The sequence below is a fragment of the Osmerus mordax genome, chromosome 19 (assembly GCF_038355195.1).
Source record: "Osmerus mordax isolate fOsmMor3 chromosome 19, fOsmMor3.pri, whole genome shotgun sequence".
NCBI lineage: Eukaryota > Metazoa > Chordata > Actinopteri > Osmeriformes > Osmeridae > Osmerus > Osmerus mordax.
The window spans coordinates 5,746,576-5,765,758 of NC_090068.1; the positions used below are offsets into that span (position 1 = coordinate 5,746,576).

The following is a 19,183-nucleotide window of genomic DNA, read 5'->3' on the forward strand; positions in this document are numbered from 1 at the left end:
ATTAAACCTCCGTTTGACCCCGGATGTTGATGTGAGTTACCATAGTAGTGACCACATTTAAGTAAACTAAGATGGCGACTAAAGCAACGTTGTCACCGGGTCCTGTGCGACCAGTATCTTCCAACCTTAAAGTTAACGACACACCGCCTGTTAGTTTATCTCCAGATGCTGCTCCGTTCATTCCGCTTGCTAAGGAAACAGAACTTGGTTCCGTGTCAGACGCTGGGGTACAGTTTGCCCGGTGTGCCTCTAAGCTCCGCTTGTTACGATCTGGAGATCCAGCCAGTCTCAAAACCGAGCTCAACCTGCTCTTTGATCAACTAATTTCAGAAAACTACAATAACAACTTTAGTCCGCACACCTATATACGACCTGAGGTAGGTACCCGTCATGAAGTGACGGTGCCATGTAGTATAATTTTGCAAGCTACGGTACGTATACAAATCAATCTTGTTTTCCTCTTTAGGATGTTTGCGCTTTGCTCGTTCATGCCAGTCGTCTAGTGCCACTCAGTCAAGAACATCTAGTCATTAAACTCTGCCAACTCATTCATCATCTACTCAACCAGCTTCAGGTATGCCCACACTGTAGATTACTGCATTATCATGTCGATTGCTCCAGAATCTGCGGGTCAATGACTGACAATACTATTCTTGGACGTTTGAATTTGGAGGACAGTTTGTCTCTGGGCATGGTGCTATGACGGTTCAACCTATTCTCAGTCTTCTTCTCTGTTCTCCAGGTGATAGTGGATGAGCACACGCTGGAATTGTTGGTGTGCTATACCTTGCGTGCCTTAAGTGCCTGCAGCTCTTGGACCCATTCTGATGTGCTTTTAGCACTCTCCACTCTGGTGTATGGGAATGGACATAAATGCCACAAGGTAGATTTATACAGTGCAATTAGAATACGTTCTAATGGGCTGTGTATCAAACGTGTCTAAAACGCCATCCAATGCAATGGAGATGGCGGCTTGCAATCAAGGACACACTGGAAGCTTTTCCAGGTGTGGTCTAAACCTACTCTTGTGCTGTGTTGGAAGGCCTACATGGTGTAGAAACTGCCGTTTTGAGCTCAGCTATAACTGTTGTTTTCCCTTCTTTGCAGCACTTGAGTGAGTTACTGGGTGAGACGCGAGTGTTGATGCTGTACACCGCCCCCACCCAGCCAGACATGGAGTTACGGCGTGCTGCTCTAACCTGTATGGCCAACCTTTGTCTGGGGTAGGAATTCACAATCTCATACTTTTTAGGATAGTTCAATCGTGTGTGTCACGAGATCATCTCAACCTGAAATAGTTTCTGATGATAACCAGCTATACTTATGTATGTGTGTGTGTGTGTGTGTGTGTTTGTAGTATTCCTGGCCAGCCATCTCTAGATGAGAAGTACAAGAGTGTGTGCTTCAGAGTGTTCCTGGAGACACTGCAGTCACCCAAATCCTCCACCAGTGATGAACTGCTGTATTGCACGGTACACAGACCGTTGTTATACACACACACACACATATTCAGCATCTGAATTCACGTCTGTCTCTGTTGCACTCAGCAATCTCCCTCTCCCTCCCTCCCTCCTTGTAGGTTATCCAGGGGGCATTGAAGGGCCTCCAGTGTCTTCTCTCTGGGGGGAAGTGGAAGTTCGGACCAGGGGAAGACCTAGGTTCTCTGTTGGCCGCACTCAAGGTACAGTCCCTGTGCAACAAGCATGTTTATAAGTAGAACGTAAATATGTTAATGCAGTCGCTCACACCACTGTGTGTGTATCAAAGCCTTGTCATGATTGTGTGTGTGTCTGTTGGCAGAGGCTCATGTTCCATGGGGCCCCGGGTGTGTGTGTGGAGTGGCTGTCCGTGCTGTACCCTGCCACCCTCCCCCAGTATGAGGCTCAATCGGCCCCCAAGCCTCCCGAACTGGCACCTGACCCCCCTGCACAGAGCAAGGCCTCTGGGGTAAGTCCTGCAGCCTTGCTCCCTCATAAGTCCCTCACCTGAAATATCCTCTGTATTAGTCATCTCCCTGAGTACAATGCGTGCTGATTAGCCATAGGAGCCGAACATGGATCACAGTTGGGATTTAAAGATGGTCAGAGATTGCTAATCAAGCTGTATCGCTTCTTGTAATTTGGATGTCATTTTCGGCCTGTGATTGGCTGTCATTTTTGGTCGGCTGATATGAGAACTGAGTGGCATTCACTTTTTCTTTCTTCACCTCTTTCTCTCTCTCGCTGTCTTTCTTTCTCTGCCTCTTCATCCCTCCACTCTCTCTGTGTCTCTCTGTGTGTGTGTGTGTGTCTCTCTCTCTCTCTGTGTGTCTCTCTGTGGCTCCTCATCTCTCCACAGAACAAGAAGAAAAAGAGCCGGGGGAAGGGGAAGAAGACGGATGAGAAGCGAGGGGATGACGGAGAGGAGGACGAGCGAGAGAGAGAGCCTGTGCTTTTAAAAGGAGGAGGCGTGAAAGGAGGGGGAGGAGGAGGAGGAGAGGCCTGGTCTAAAGGCCCCGCGGCATCTCCTTCTCTCTACCCCTCCTGGAAGAAAAGCAGCTCGGACTCTGAGTTCTCGGACCCCGAGGGAGGCGCACAGAACAAGCTGAGGTACGTGTGTCTCCCTCTCTCCTTCTGTCTCTCTCGATCTGTCTCTCTCACTCTCTCGGTTGCTCGTTCCCTCTCTTGCTATCTGTTCGGGCTCTTACTGTCATATTAGCCTGAAGGAAGCCCTCTGACGCTGTGTGTTTGTGTGTCAGGCTGTACCACTGTCGCGTCAGACAGGGGGCGCTGCACTGCCTGCTGGTGGTGGTGAAGGGGGTGGAGAAGAGGACCCTCTATGGCTACTGGTCCTCCTTCATACCCGACGCCCCCATCGGAGGACACCCCCCTCTCACTCTCCTCACCATCATACTGAAGGACCCCTCCCCCAAGGTACACACACACACACACACACAGGATATGCACAATTCACATATTGACGCAGTCAAACACGAAGACCCATGCTCCCTGTGTCAACTCGTCATCCCCCCCCCCCCCCCCCAGGTGCGTGCCTGTGCCCTCCAGGTGCTCTCGGCCCTGCTGGACGGCTCCCGCCAGCTGCTGGGGGTGGCGGAGGACACGGCGCCTCCCCGCACGGCGTTCACCCCCTTCTCCTTCTCCCTGGCCACGGCCATCAGGGAGCTGCACCGCTCCCTGAGCCTGGCCCTGCTGGCCGAGGCCTCCCCGCACACCCTCACACAGGTCATCAAGGTAACGCACGCGGGCTCGCGCGCACACACACACGCGCGTCTCTGGGCTTCGCTATCAATTCACGCAGGTCGAAGTACCGTCCGCTGTCCCTCGCTGGATGACTGATATTGCTAGTACCATTATTGATATTTGACGTGCACACACACACACAAGTCCCAGCACACTGACGGGTCTCTGCTCTGTTGTAGAGTCTGGCCCACCTGGTGTCCAACGCCCCCTACAACCGCCTCAGACCCGGCCTTCTCAGTCCCCTCTGGAGACAGATACGCCCCTACATACGCCACCGAGGTCTGTGCATGTGTGTCAATATGGGAGTGTGTACATGTGGATGTTTGTCAGGATGTGTGTGTGGTGGGGCAGTGTTTTCATATACACTTATAGTGCCGACCAGGTTTATAGTAACCAAGTAAGTGCGTGTTTCCCGTCGTAGACGTCAACGTGCGCGTGTCCGTCCTGACCCTGTACGGGGCCCTGCTGTCCGCCCAGGCCCCTCTTCCTGAGGTGCAGCTCCTCCTCAGACAGCCAGGGGGCAGCAGCACCTCCACCACGGGCTCACACACCCCCCAGGACACGGCCCTGAGCTGGAGGCAGAGAGACGGTCCCTCCTCCCCCTCGCACCGCAGCGCCCACACCTCTCCCCCGGCCTCGCGCACCCCTGCAGAGGAGGGGGAGGGGGGGGGGACTGGGCCGCCCTGGCTGCTGCAGCTGTGCCTGTCGCTTGTCACTCAACCCCGAGAGGACCAATCGGACAGCGAGGCAGCCGGAGGGGGCGGGCCTACCAGTCTCGAGCCCTTCCCCTTACGTCTAGAAGCCTTGCAGGTGAGGAGATGAGAGATGGCGGTGGGGGGGGGGGCGCGAAGATTCGATAACATGTTTTATTCAGCCTGCGTTTTCTGTTGCAGGTTCTGGCCCACCTGGTGAGAGGGTACTTCCCTCTGGCCCAGGGGAGTCTGTGTGAGCTGGGCCAGGTGAGCGCTAGCTGCCTCCGAGAGACAGACCCCTCCATACAGCTGCACGGAGCAAAGGTAACTCTCCCCTTTCTCTCTCTCTCTCTGTCTCTCTCCCCTCTCTCTCTCTGTCTCTCTCTCATCAGCCCCTGTCTGTCTCTTGTGTATGCAGTGATAAAAAGGATCATCCAAATCAAATGGCCAAACCATCCATTTCCCCTTCCCCCTCTCTCTCTTCCTCTCTCTAGTTGCTAGAAGAGTTGGGGACAGGTATAATACAGCAGTACAGAGCGGAGAGCAGCGTTCCAGAGACTGCCAGGGTCCCCCTCAGCCAAGTACGCTAGTCTGCGCATCGCTGTACACACCACACGATGCAGTTGTAGTAATTGCGTAGTAGTGCACAAAGTAACATTTGAATATGTGCAGGTGTGACATATCAACGTGTCATGGCGGGTGTAGCATGAATATGTGTGGTGGGATCCTCGGCAGGTGGTGCAGTTCTGGCTGGAGGTGTTGAGTGGGCCGCTGAACAGGGCTCTCCAGAGTGAGCAGCACCCCACTCTGCAGACCAGCGCCTGTGACACCCTCTCCTCCATCCTCCCGCAGGCCTTCGCACAGCTGCCCGTGAGTGTCCTCCGATCCAGCCCTTCCCCGTCCTCTCATTCTCCTGTCTGTGGGGGGGAAAAAGCCGAAGTTGAGTTGCGCTGCGTTTTGTGTTTGACTATTTAGCGTGCGTGTGTGTGTGTAGGATAAGAGCCAAGTGATGTGCATCACGGTGTTGCTGGGCCTGACCTACAGTGACAACTCGCTGGTGAAGGCTGCCGCTGTCAGGGCCCTGGGAGTCTACATCCTGTTCCCCTGTCTGAGAGAGGTACTGATGACCACACTACCCACAACACCCCTCGCCTCCTCACTCCACTGTTCTATTGACGTGTTTTCACACAAGGCGCAATTGCCATTACCGATGGTATTGTCTTTGCAGGATGTGATGTTTGTGGCAGACACGGCGAATACAATCCTGATGGCGCTGGACGACCGATCGGCCAACGTCCGCGCCAAGGCAGCCTGGTCGCTAGGCAACCTCACGGACACGCTTATCGTCAACATGTGAGAACGCCGTCTATCAAGGGGGGGTCTGCACGGTCGACATATTTGTCTTAAATAATGCGCCTCCCTATATTTCCCTTTTTGACTGTCTGCTACTCTCCCTTGCCCCATCCAACTGTTCCCTCTCTTTCCAACTGTTCTCTCTCTCTCTCTCTCTCTCTCTCTCTCTCTCTCTCTCTCTCTCTCTCTCTCTCTCTCTCTCTCTCTCCCCCTCTCAGGGAGTGTGTAGGTGAAGACTTCCAGGAGGAGTTGTCTGACATGCTGCTGCTGAAGATGTTGAAGTCAGCCGCGCGAGCCTCGGCCGACAAGGACAGGGTAAGGACTTCTACCAAGCACATCACCTCCTTAAAGCGTGGCAACAATTGACCTATCGCTAAGCCCCGCCCCCCTTAATTACTGTTGCTAACTCGGACAAGCTATCGCAGCTGACTAGAGTTTTAGCCGTCAAAAGGGACTTCATTATGCAATGAATGGAGGGATACGTACATAATTTAAAAGTAGATATGGTGGATGACAAACTTAAATTGGAGGCGAGAATTTACAGATCTCAATGCAAGAGGGGAAGCTTCATCTCACGGTCATTCACGATATCCTGAATCGTGGATATCCAATGCTTGGCAATACCAGTATTGTTGATGCACCGCAGGGTTAGATTAGCCACATTAATTTACCTTCAGTCAATTGAACTAATCTGGATAGGCACTGAGATGTAAACCTACGTTTATTAGTTTATTTCCTAGCATTACCCTGTCCCTTACAGGGCAGTGTCCTAACTTTCTAGCTAGTGAATAGCTAGCCAAACGTTATACGTAGCTATAACGTTAACGTTAGCTACTTTTAACCAGAGATAACATGCCTAAGCCTAGCATAACATCAGTGGTGAAAGTAAGGCGGTACTGTCAATGCCAATAATGTGATGACATCCTTGTTTATCTTCGTTACGTTGAGTTGACTGTGTGGTCTGCCACACAGCTTTATCCACCGGAGACATTTGGCCCTCTTGTTTTGGTTTGGGAAATGGGATAAAATATACCCCATTGCCCATCCTCTCATGATACCTCGTATCAGTGTTGCATCTACCCCATGCACATCGTTTGACCATTGTTTTACACTTAAATTACAACAAACCCGATAAAACAAGAGAAGAATCCCTTTTCCTAATGCTACTCTATGGAGTTGTAAACTGAAGATGTCCGAGTGCAGCTGTTACTAAACTGCCATTGGCCCGTTTGCGTTCGAGGGGCGGGGCTTAGCGATAGGTCAATTGTCAATAAAACACCTCCCAAACCTTACCACGGGTCATTTGAACTATATGAACCGTTTTCCCCAATGTACCTTGTGAAGCAGTGGTCCACCTTTGACACAGTAGCTTCTCTCCTCCTATCCCAGGTGAAGTCCAATGCTGTGAGAGCGTTGGGGAATCTGCTCCACTTCCTGCGTTATGGTCAGCTGACCCGTCCGGTGTTCCAACAGCCCCTAGAGGAGGCCGTTCGAGCACTTGTCCAAACCGTCCAATCCGAGGCCACCATGAAAGTCCGATGGAATGCCTGCTATGCCCTGGGGAACGCCTTCCAAAACCCTGCTCTCCCCCTTGGTAGTTTGACACACACACAGACAATGTGTGTACTGTAATTGACAACCTTGTATACTGTATGTTTTGAAGCGCTTCAAACATTCTCCTCTCTTTTCCCCTTCCTCTCAATAGACTCTGCCGAATGGTCCAGCGACGCGTTCTCTGCCCTCTGTTCTGTCGTCTCTTCCTGTAAGAACTTTAAGGTGCGAATCAAGTCTGCCGCCGCCCTCTCCGTTCCCGCCCAGCGCAGTAGCTACGGCGACGTGGAGCGCTTTGGCTGTGTGTGGAGTGCCCTGGCCATGGCCCTGGAGAACAGCGAGGACACGCACGACTTCCTGGAATACCACTACTGTGCCAGCCTCCGACACACACTCGCCAAAGCCCTTACACACCTACTCTCCCTCAGCCAATCGCAGGACATGCCCGCCCTGGGGGCGTCGCTGGCTGGGGAGGAGGGGAAAGGCATCAGAGAGCACCTGGTTAAGTATCTTCGAGGAGAGGGAGAAGGAAGCGGAGGACCGGGGAGGGAAGGAGGAAAAGGGGGAGAGAGGGATGGGGAGGAGGGGGACAGTTCCAACCCCCAGGAGAGGGTCACAGCTCTACAGAAGACACGAGACCGACTGAGGGGGGCATGTGTGGAGGCAGAGGGAGGTGAAGGCCTGGGAATGGATGAGGCGAGGGGGGCCGAGATGGTGGTGGCGTTCCTGGAGGACGTGCTGCGGAGCTGCGAGGAGCTAGAGGGGTCCCACGGCACTCCCACTGTTGCTCAGTTTACTCCCACTGTTTGACCTATCTTGCTGTGACACCAGCCTGACCCCGCCAGAATGGAACAGAACTGAGGGAAAATAGACTACTTAATGTTACTGTGCCCTAAAAAGAGACTGGAAGAGCATCGGCCTCCTTGTTAATTATTCCTTTCCCAGAGATCATATCTATACTTAACAATCAGGGATTCTTAATTTTTTTATATTGATGCATCTACACAACAATCAACTTTCCGAACCCCCCCCCCTAAACAAATGACTTTATATAAAAAAAAATATATCAATTTTTTTAAATCCTGTTTTTACTGACCTGTGATGTTGTGTCTGAGTTAACTTAATTGTTCAGCAGATGCTTTCATCCAAAGCGACATAGAGCGGGGGATTTGAACCTGCGGCCTAAAATAATAAAGCTACTTGAAAGTAAACATATAAAGCCTAATTATTTTTACTTTGACCAATTCTGTGGGTTTCACTGTTGTTTTGCTTGCTTGAAAATGCATGAAAAGGCAATTGTACTCCCACTTTTGGAATAACGAAATGTCTGCTTTGTTGTCTTTATTGTATGCACCAACCCACCAAAGCAAATTCCTTGTTTGTGTAAACAAACTTGGCAATAAACCGGATCCTGATTCTGCAGAGCGACCAGATTGCCTTTTGGTGACCCCTTGTGGATGGTGTAGGTGGAAAGGCTGCTTAATCAAATGACGAGAAGTCATTTGATCTACTTTTCAGAAGTGTGACTAGTCATGCCTTTACTTGCCCCACGCCGTTTCAATGGACGCCTTTGACTTGTTTCGGAAGCTGGGAGCAGGGGCAAAATTCGATTTTAAGAGGTTTGGGAAAGATGCTGAACGATTTAAGGTAATTTACAATCGGACTGTTTTTATTGATCTAATTGTGTTATATTGGTATGGTCAGAAAACGACCGTTGAGAAGGTAATGTCCTGAAGCGTGTATCTAGCTAGCTAATATGTAGCTAGCCAGTGCTACTAACATGTAGTACTGCTACTGTAACAAGTAACTTGTTATTGTCGACTATACCGAATTTAGATGAAAATTAAGTTGAAGGTTGAATGTGTTCTCTGTTTGTATTCTTATAAGGTCGTGAGACCTCAAGGCAAAGATGGGTCCTCGGATATTCTCTCTGGGATAGACTTTTTTGGAACGGGGGTTACTACCCTAGGCAGCCAAAGCAGGGCTGTAGAAGAAGAGAAGGAAGGAGAAGATGACGAGCAGGGAGAAGACGAGGAAACATCCGTCAGTGGAAAAAGAAAACTGCGTGTTGAGCAGACAACTGCGAAGAAGAAGAAAAAGAAATGCAGATTTGGAGAAACCGAAGGTAAGCAGTCGTCGCTTTAGCTAACTCTTGAATGGAATTGTTAAGCAGGGACAAAGTAATGCAGTGACTGACTCAGCGAGCATAGAAAGGCGATAGCCCCAAAGCAAGTGAGGTAATATGATGCAAAGCTTATTCTCGGACCCGTTCACATGCTCGTCTCTCTGCTGGTTTTCTCTAGATCAAAACAATGGGCAGCCTGGGGAGAGCCAGGGTGAAGGAATCCGCTGGACTTCCTCTCTGGACAGGAATACCAAAGACCTGCAGAAGGAGGGGCAGGAGAAGACCTCTCTCAAGAGAATGAAACAACTGCACAAGGAGAAGGTACTCAACAAATACACACTCTGCACACACACTCGATATGAACACACACATAACATCTAATAAAAGACTAATGCATTCATAGCTTATCCACACACACATGACACAGTCATGGTAGTGTTATCTTATACTCTAATGCCATTGTCTCATTGTCTCGGATTGCATATCTATAGTCGAACGGAGTTTGACAGTCAACCTGTCCTCTCTGCTGTCTCAGGTGAACCGTATACGTGCACAACACCGGATCAACGTGCACGGCAGTGACGTGCCCGACCCCCTGTGCACGTTTGCAGAGTTGCAGTCTGAGTACCGTCTGAGCCCGCGGGTCCTTCAGAACCTGCGAGAGGCGGGGCTCACCTCCCCGACACCCATACAGATGCAGGCCATACCGCTGATGATGCATGTGAGGAGACACACGCGACACAATCCTCTGTTTCTGTTGACTGTGTCCGTTTAGACCAGTGGTTCTCAACCCTGGGCCCCAGGGACCCCCTGTCCTGCATGTTTTAGATGTTTCCCTGCTCCAACACACCTGATTCAATTGAATGGTGGTTATTTGGCTTCTGCACCCATTCATTTAATGGGGCAGTGGGACATCTAACACATGCAGGACAGGGGGTCCCTGAGACCAGGGGTGAAAACCACCGGTTTAGACTAACTTTACACTGTTGTGACTTAGAAATCAAGTAAAATATTCAAAATATTGATTTCTGACATACATTTTCCTCTCGTTTTGCCCCCGTGCTTCAACTGCTGCTTCTTGACCGTGACGGTGTGTTTGTCTCAGGGTCGTGAGATCCTGGCGTGCGCCCCTACAGGTTCAGGGAAGACCCTGGCCTTCTGTCTCCCCCTGCTGGCCCACCTCCAGCAGCCAGCCAATCTGGGCTTTAGGGCTGTCATCATCTCCCCCACCAGAGAGCTGGCCAGCCAGGTACACACACACTAACGCAGGTGCACACACCCAAACACGGACGTGCACGCACACGCACATAATTATGCTCGCTGACACACTAACCTACACTCAGTCACACAAACGTACTCACAGACACACCAACATAAACTCAGACACACACGTACACACAAACATATTCACAGACACTGCAAAGCTCCTGTGTTGCTAGGTGGTCGGTGGTGTACGGCTGACTAACTGTTGTATTTAGACCCACAGAGAGCTGGTTCGTCTGTCGGAGGGGACAGGCTTTAGGGTCCACATCATCGACAAGGCCTCCATGGCCGCCAAGAGATACGGACCTCAGTCCAGCAAGAAATATGGTACGCCGTTACACCGCCATACTCGCACACTCTCTATCGCAGGCTTTCTCTTTCGCACTCTCTCCCTCACTCCCTACCTCCTTCTCTCCATAGATATCCTGGTCAGTACTCCTAACAGGGTCGTCTTCCTCCTGAAACAAGATCCTCCAGCACTGGACCTTAGCAGGTAATTAACCACCTCAATATGTGTGTGTGTGTCCCAAACAAGCTGTCCTTCAGCGCCTCGCAAGCTCTTGCACCTTGAAGTCATATGTGTGTGTGTCAGTGTGGAGTGGCTGGTGGTGGACGAGTCCGACAAGCTGTTCGAGGACGGCAAGAGTGGCTTCAGGGAGCAGCTGGCGGCCGTGTTCCTGGCGTGCTCCGGTCCCCGTGTCCGCCGGGCGCTCTACAGCGCCACCTGTGCCGCGGACGTGGAACAGTGGTGCCGCCTCAACCTCGACAACCTGGTCTCGGTCAACATCGGGCACAGGTACGCTACCTACAACTCTCGTCCTATCAGGACTACCGCTTGTTAAGCACTCAGGCTCTGGGAGTAGAAGACCTCAAGGCTACCAAGTTGAAAAAAGCCAAGTCATTAACACCCCTTTTGGCCATTTTGTTTCCCTACAGGAACACGGCGGTGGAGACGGTAGAACAGGAGCTGCTTTTTGTGGGGACAGAGAATGGAAAACTACTGGCCATGAGGGACATCATCAAGAAGGTAGGCAGCGCCAAGGAGAAGATGGAGCCGAAACATGAGCGAGGGAAGAAAGTTCCTTCAGCTTGGCAGAACGATATTTTCTACGCAATAGGTTGATGAGAGGACATGACGTTGCAAAAGGAGCATTTCATCATTCTCCCTCTGTTTTTTTTGTGCTCTTCCACTTTCTTTCTCTCCTTCTTTCTCTTGGTCAGGGGTTTCTGCCACCCATGCTGGTGTTTGTGCAGTCGATAGAGCGAGCGCGAGAGCTCTTCCATGAGCTGGTGTACGAGGGCATCAACGTGGACATCATACACGCCGACCGTACACAGCAGCAGGTACGCACACAGAAAGGACCACGCCTGCACACCTCTTCAGGGTTGAGCCATTGTAAAACATTCACTACCAAGTGGTATTCTCAAACTTTCTCTTTTTGTATGTATCTCTTCACTTTTCTCTCTTTATTTTTCTCCTTCGCTCTCCTTCTCCCTCTCAGAGGGAGAACGTCGTGAGTAGTTTCCGCTCAGGAAAGATCTGGGTGTTGATCTGCACAGCCCTGCTGGCCAGAGGGATCGACTTCAAGGGAGTCAACCTGGTGCTGAACTACGATTTCCCCACCAGCGCCGTGGAGTACATCCACCGCATCGGTTAGTCCCTTCCGTACGGCCTCAACGTCCGGTCTAGTTTGGGCTCCCGTGTGTGTACATTACCCATGACACCTACGTGTACCCTTCAAAACCCCTCTCCTCATCTCTCTCCTCCGTCTCTCAGGGCGAACGGGCAGGGCCGGACACACAGGGAAGGCAGTCACCTTCTTCACGGAGAACGACAAGCCGCTGTTGCGCAGGTACAGCACAAAAGGGATTTAATCGCCGTCAACACAGGCATCTCCTTTTTTCCCTTTCTAATCTTCTCCCTCTCTCTCCCTCCCGCCCTGAAGCATTGCCAACGTGATTAAGCAGGCCGGCTGTCCTGTACCAGACTACATGGTCGGCTTCAAGAAAATCCACAGGTGACCTTTAGACAGGAACACTTATTCACTCTGCTATCTAAGTGATGGTAGAGGAACTAGGAGCAGATACTGTATAATATCTTTTTGGACTGTCTGGAAAACAATATTGTCTGCATAATAAATGTCACAATGTTATTCTAATAATACAGGTTTAAACTAGGGCTGTGAAAGTTGACAAATAAGCTTTAAAAGCTCACCAGTTGTGAAAATAAACTCTAAATGTTGGGAGTTGTGTGGCCCTAATACTTTAACTAGGATGGCAACTAGCAAGCAATGGATAAGGAAAAGGGTATTGGGAATGGCAGGTTCAGATACAAAGCCCTGCCAGATGGATCTGTTGACAAGAACAGTTATAGTTGCAGATACTGTCGATGTAAATTGAGTTACCGCCTAGTCCTACATCTACCAGTCCTACATGTAGTCTTAAGTACCATTTGCTGGCCAAACACACAGCTTATACAGCTAGATCCATTAGCCCAAAAACATGGTTGATAGTGTGCAAGGGAAACCCATTTGCAAACCTACCATCAACTTTCAACAGCAACAGCTAGATGGGTAGCTGGCAGGCCAATTAACATTGTGGAGCCTGGTGAAATCATTTGGCTTGCATCCTACAACTGCACTTACAAATGACCTTCTAGAATGAGCAAGTGCGAGTGATCTTTGATCTATACTGATGTAATTTAACAGTTTAGTTTAAACATGATTATTCATGTATTAACCAGTTGTGATGTTTTTGTGTGTGCAGTAAGGTGAAGCGTCAGCTGCAGAAGAGGCCTCCCAAGAGGAGCACCATCCGCACCACACCAAGCTTCCTCCTAAAGAAGGGCGAGAGACAAGGAGAGAAGGCCCAGACGAAGAAAGGAGGACATCAGCAGAAGAAACAAGGTCAGAGAAGCGAAGAAAAAGTCAAGAAGAAGGGTGATGGACACAAAAAAGGAAAGAAAGTGCAGAAGAATGGAGGAGGAGCAGGGGGAAACCCAGTTGTCAAAAAGCTGAAAAAGGGCCTGGTGCCCTCTGCTGGAGTCAAGGAGAAGAGGTTCGTTTAAGAGCTTAGAACACTGAGATGCAGCAGTCTGGGTCACTGTATCCCTAAAAATGATTAAAGACTTTAAATAAGACTAATATTTTAAAATGTGATTTCTGTTTCTGTTGTAAGGCTGTTCAAGCAATTTACAGACTTTTCTGTATTTCCTCACAGGAAAAAGGTGAAGAAAGCCACGGCAGAGAATGGACAAGCTGCTTGAGAGCATGGGCCTAGCATGGTGCTAGTCGTGGGCAGATGAGAGGACGAGACAGACTGACTTGTATATGAGGACACTGCTCTGTTTCCTTTGCAACCAATGTTGCTGCCTTTTCTAATATACTTCATGGACTTTTTATGAAGAACTCAATAAATTGGTGTAAATTGTTTAACAAAGGTTAACTTGTATGTTCTTAAAACATTTTCACCTCTTCTTTCCACTTGATCAGTCAGCTGACATGCTTAGCTAAAGTGTATGTATTTGTTTTGGTGACAAAGCATGCAAGAATTCAATATATTCAATATGTTTGGGAGAATATTCAATTCCACAAACAAACATGTATTTTCTGGAGGTTACCCCTAGCTGGGTCCCACCATGACTTGGGGTTTGAGCTTCACATAAAGCTTGACTGCTGACTCCATCTGTCTTCACTAAAATGCCCCATTACAGTACTGTAAGAGCCCAATAATCTCAACTTAATATTTGTGTTTTGTATATATTTGTGTTTGATATCATATACAAAATGAGTAGAACAAAAGTTTATTTGATGGAGCCTACAGACTTTTTTTGCTGCTATATAGCCTGTCTGTCAAGGGTCACGTGAAGGTTATAAAAATGTTGGTCATGTGTGGCATGATAACATTATTTTTTGTAATGAACCAATGAAACGTGGGAATCGCAGAAAACCAGTCATTTTTACATTTCAACTATGGAGGAACCTATTGGATAAATGTGTTCACTCCTCTGTAGTACACCCAACAAATATTGTGCTAGTTTTCAAGAATTTGAGGCTGGTTTTGAGCATTCATTGTGCTGGAAATGTTTGCTGGACCTGGCAAACCTTAGCCTGGGTGCCAGCCAAACTTAGCCCACCCACAAAAAAATGTGGTCGGGAAGTTGGGTCTGGGGTCGCTCGGTTGGGGAAAAACTATGTCCGAACAAGAGCTGTTTGGACCAATCAAATTGTCAGGGCGAGCTTTATACGACGAAGGACAGATGATCAACAGTAACGTAATCAACCACATCACCAAAGAGCGCTTGGGTTGAATTCGTTTTCAACAAACAACATACTACGTTGCTCTGATTGGTTGTAGGTCTATCCAATTGAGCAAAGAGGCATTTTTTGTCCGGGTTCGGTTGAAACACGCCCCATACTCAAAGCCCAACGGAGCGGTATCGCATGGGCGGCGCTAGGGAGAGGCTAGCAGGTGCTTCAGCACCCCCAGCAAAGACCAAAGCACCCCGATAGCACCCCCCAAAATATTGCTCATTTATTAATAGTATCAGGCCCGGAGTGGCCATCGGGAGAATCGGGAGAATTCACGGTGGGCCGCTCTGCCCGCTCATAAATTAGGGCATCAGATCGCCTGCTTTCTCTTTGTTTTTTCACACACTGAATAAAACGATATGTGTTAAGTTTCTGTGTGACTGATAAGTAAGCTAATAGGCTAAATTAAGTTTTAATCTAAATAAGCGCGTGATCAGAAGGTGCCAGGGGCGTTGTTAGAAATAAAACTACTGGGGCATAGGCCCCTATTCATATCCCTTTTTTTTTCTTCCAAGCGTGCTGCACACCGTGCACTACTCGTCTATAGAAACTCCCCTTGCTTAACGCACTATACAACAGTTCAGGGACGCAAGTTTGATATCAGCTTTGGCAGGGACATCAATAGTTAATGCGAGCGCACACATTTTTTTCTCATTCATTTGAGGGCAAATACAGTTTTTTTGAGCTTCATGTAATATTGTTTTTATGTTTTAGTCAAAATAAGATGATCGGTATGCCTATAATTTAGAAACTTTCTTTAGTTTTTTAATGTTTTCTTAGGCTTCCTCAATTCTGACTTGTGTGCCGAGTCCGACACCTGGACTTCTGTGTGCGTGCTGCAGTGGCTATTTGGCAAGCTCAGAAGAGTGCGCTGACATGGAATTCTCTGTGCATCGGTTTGTGTTTTCGGTTAAACTGCTTTGATTTTACAAGCGTTGATTGGGATACTGTGTAAATTTGTTCACGGATTATCAATCGCATTAAATTAATGTTAATTAATGCACTGACTAATAAAGTTAATTGTTAAAACTCAAACTTTAGATTTTACTGGGGCACAGCAGAAATATACTGGGGCACGTGCCCCTGTAAAAAGGGTCTAATGACGCCCCTGGACCCTGCATTAACAAGTGCCGTTTTCAGTTGTCGCGTATGCTCTCTTTCTCAAACACAAGTGCGTGTACTAAGGTTGTTGCCATGGAGACAACCCTAAACCATCATTTATTGTTGTGGAGCGAGTTAGCAAGATTAAACTGAAGCAAAAAGAATAAAATGGATGGGGAAAAGATGCCAGGAGGAACTGAAAAAGCCAGGTAAAAAAAGAAAGATCTGTCACTTCATAAATCTAGGTGCCTGAAAGTGTGGGAAAAATGTTTTCTCAAAAGCCCTGAATCTTTCAGGTAAAAATGTGGGTTGTAATTTCCGGAGAATATAACAATATGAGTCCAACTGTAATGTTTATATTACATAAAGCTCAAAGAACTATTTTGCACTGAAACAAATGCATAAAATTTCGCTCGCGCGCCTTGCGCGCTGGCATTAAAGTGAAGTTCCGATTTCACCTCACATCAAAACCTTGACTAGGTCCTAGGTTCGGGTTAAGCCCTGAATGTTCAACGTATGGCTCGGCCCTTGGTGGGGATGGGCTGGTCTTCGCCATTACACTCCCGGGCTGAAAGTAACTCCGGCACCCCCCCAGCACCTGCATTAAAAATTCTCTTGCGCCGCCCCTGCTTCTACGGAACGGTAACTTCGTAGTAAGGTGAGAACGGATAAACTACTTTTGAATGTAATATTCGACCAAATGTTTATCCCAAATGTTATCTAGTTTGAATCAATCTCGCATTCACAGATGGGAAAATGTATGCTGCCGCAAGCAAAGTGGGATTATTGAGTAGGCCTAACCTATTTACCAGCCAGTGTCCTATAGCCTAGATCTTGTCGTCGAAGAATTTCAAGTTTGCGCAAAGGATAGTTTTTCAATGCTATTCATAAAAGGAAAAAGGATTCAAAAATATTGAATGAAACATCTAATCTTTTTGTGCTACTAACAAAAAGCTGTTACACGTTCTATTTACAATAGCCTACATCAACTAGCCTACATCAACTACAAACAGTAGGCTACATAGTTACAATTACATGGTTCCCGCCCCCCCACAAATATAGACAATAATAAAAACAAAAAGTAGATAACTAAATTGAAATAGAAACTAAATAATTACAAAACGAAACCGAAACTTAAAAAGACAGTGACAACTTATCGTGTTTGTATACAACTTTTTGACAATGGATGGGCATAAAATAACAGTTGTAATGCGATTAACACCGTTTGTAACTAGGTTAACAAAGGTTAACTTGTATGTTCTTAAAATATTTTCCCTTCTTCTCTCCCCTTGATCAGTCCATTCACCAGCATGGCGGGGATTTCCTCTGCTCTAGACCACCTCCTCTGCTCCATCTGCACTGAGGTCTTCACTGACCCAGTGATCCTCAGCTGCCAACACACCTTCTGTAAAGAGTGCATCCACAAGTGCCTGAGTGCTGGTCTCCAACACTGTCCACAGTGTAACGCCTTTATTGTCGGCGAGTCTTTTCAACCCCACAGGATCGTACGTGACTTAGTGGAGCAGCTGAGGCTTGATGAAGCCAGGCAGGAGGGGAACAGAGCACACACATGCCCCGAGCACCACAACCAGGAGCTCACTCTGTTCTGTAAGAAAGACAGCAGGCTTGTTTGTCTCGTGTGTCGGGACGGGAGGGACCATGTCGGCCATTCCTTCAGGCCTGTGGAGGAAGAAGGAGAGGAGGTGAAGAGAGAAGTGTCCTCAGCTCTAGACCTCCTGACGGCTGATATCTTTGAGGTGGTCTGCTACTGGGAGAGACAGCGTGGAGCGATAACCACCACCAGGACGACCTCCAACCTGCTGAAAATCCAGATCAGCCAGCAGTTTGAGGAGCTGAGGAAGGAGCTGGAGTGGAGGGAAGTGGAGGAGATGAGGAAGGTAGATGAGCAGGGTGACCTGACTGCAATGGAGAAGAACCTGGCTATGATGGAAACATGTCTGGTGGACGCCAGAGCACAACTGGCCAATCTGCAGTCCCTCCTGCACCTGTCTGACCCCAGAGACCTGGTGGTGCAGTGGAGGGAGAAAGGTAGGGTGGATGAGAGTAGAAAGCTGTCTTCTCCGTCTGGAAGCTTCCCCCGTATCTGTCTGCTGCAGAACCGTCTTGCCCTCCGGCCACCCCTCAGCCTGCTGCCCCACACTGACTGGAGGGGTCTGGAGTACACCCTGGCCCGAAACATAGGCTCACCTCCACGCTCTTGGGTCAACCCTCTGTTTGGTAACATATTTGATTACATCCAGGGACTTCTATGGAGGTGGACGTTTGGTAAATTCTTCTGAAACATATCTCAGTATCCTGTTAGTATCTGTCAGTATACAGGGGGGGAGGGGGCTCTGTATAACTATCATCTCAGTATGCATGCGCCTCGTCAATTCATTTTATATATATATAGAGGGATAAGTTGTCCCTTACTTCTCAGCGTGAGAAATTGTTGAGATGTGTGAGAAATACAAGGTGCGTAAGAGCGTGAGAAATGGCTGAAATACGTGTCTCACAGCGAGTGTGCGACACGAGAGCCCTGAATATATATATATCTGTAGAAAAAAGTAACTCCAAATGCTACACATTATGATGTACAAAAACGTAAGTACAAGTACCACTTCAAAATGCTGATCAACTTGATCTACTAAGGCCAGCATGCCATCTCTAACACTATTTATGACTTCCATTATCTCTCGAATCTAAGTGTCCCTATCTGCCTTCAATCTTGTTAGGAATTAGGAAATAAAAGTACCATGAAATAAATAAATGTCATCTTTACAAAAACGTCATTTTGAAATAAGTAAATGGATTTATTGCTTTATTTAGGTAAATGGATTCAGCTATATATTAATATGATGATATATTTATATATTTATTGCCACTTTTTTAGGGCTGTCCCCACTCAGTCGACTAGTCGATTTTCTGGTCGATAATGCTCTTGGTCGACTAAGATTTTTTTAGTCGAGCTGCCGTATGGCAGTGTGAGATCTGATTCCCGCTTGTGTCATCATTGCTGAATTAACTAAATGTTCTACAGAAATTGTAGATTATATTATTTAAGACAAATAAAGCAACTCAAAAAATATATAATTTAAAAGAAAAGGTGTTACTGTTTTCCCTTTCGTTAATCTGCGCTTTGTTTTGGTTTGGTATTTTGCACACGGCACGAGCACAATTGGCTGCCGAACTACAAACTCTGCCATAGCCTACTTTGTCGGTGTTATTAGTCAAACTGGCAAAGAAATCTGTGGTATGGCAGCATTTCATTAAAGTACATTTACAAAGTACCGGGTGACTCGAAAAACGTTGAATGCAAACTCTGCCAACAACGGTTTATTTTTCATAGTTCGACGTCGAATATGATGTAGCCTATCACCTGAAAAACGTAAGTTGGCCTAGCCCTACTTCGCTCATGCTAACGCGCTGGGTTGAAAAATGAATATGCCTATTATAAGAATCACATCCAAATCAAATGACATTATCTTCTCCGGCCAAGACAACAAAATCTTTCTCTGTTGCACCGTTCCCCACTCAGCTTCTATGTAA

General features: G+C 48.0%; 3 protein-coding genes across 3 annotated transcripts; all 3 read left to right on the forward strand.

Moving 5' to 3' along the window:
• The first annotated feature begins 71 nt into the window (after positions 1-71).
• heatr6 (HEAT repeat containing 6) lies at positions 72-8,029 on the forward strand. Its single transcript, XM_067257293.1, has 20 exons — positions 72-377; positions 467-574; positions 743-883; positions 1,108-1,223; positions 1,358-1,472; positions 1,580-1,681; positions 1,801-1,947; positions 2,338-2,588; positions 2,738-2,912; positions 3,024-3,230; positions 3,419-3,518; positions 3,661-4,049; positions 4,133-4,255; positions 4,426-4,512; positions 4,667-4,801; positions 4,926-5,048; positions 5,160-5,284; positions 5,503-5,599; positions 6,674-6,878; positions 6,990-8,029. The coding sequence occupies exons 1-20, from the start codon at positions 72-74 to the stop codon at positions 7,643-7,645; spliced, it is 3,708 nt and encodes a 1,235-aa protein (XP_067113394.1). The 3' UTR covers positions 7,646-8,029.
• Positions 8,030-8,395: 366 nt separating this feature from the next.
• On the forward strand, positions 8,396-13,655 carry ddx52 (DEAD (Asp-Glu-Ala-Asp) box polypeptide 52). The gene is made up of 15 exons (XM_067256939.1): positions 8,396-8,482; positions 8,723-8,960; positions 9,139-9,281; positions 9,496-9,681; positions 10,066-10,209; positions 10,439-10,550; positions 10,644-10,716; positions 10,816-11,019; positions 11,160-11,250; positions 11,445-11,567; positions 11,726-11,876; positions 12,001-12,076; positions 12,170-12,241; positions 12,990-13,280; positions 13,443-13,655. Exons 1-15 carry the CDS (start codon positions 8,396-8,398, stop codon positions 13,486-13,488), a joined length of 2,037 nt encoding a protein of 678 aa, XP_067113040.1. The 3' UTR covers positions 13,489-13,655.
• Positions 13,656-16,192: 2,537 nt separating this feature from the next.
• On the forward strand, positions 16,193-18,706 carry LOC136963354 (tripartite motif-containing protein 5-like). Its single transcript, XM_067257457.1, has 2 exons — positions 16,193-16,292; positions 16,932-18,706. The coding sequence occupies exon 2, from the start codon at positions 16,945-16,947 to the stop codon at positions 17,932-17,934; it is 990 nt and encodes a 329-aa protein (XP_067113558.1). The 5' UTR covers positions 16,193-16,292; positions 16,932-16,944; the 3' UTR covers positions 17,935-18,706.
• Positions 18,707-19,183: the final 477 nt, after the last annotated feature.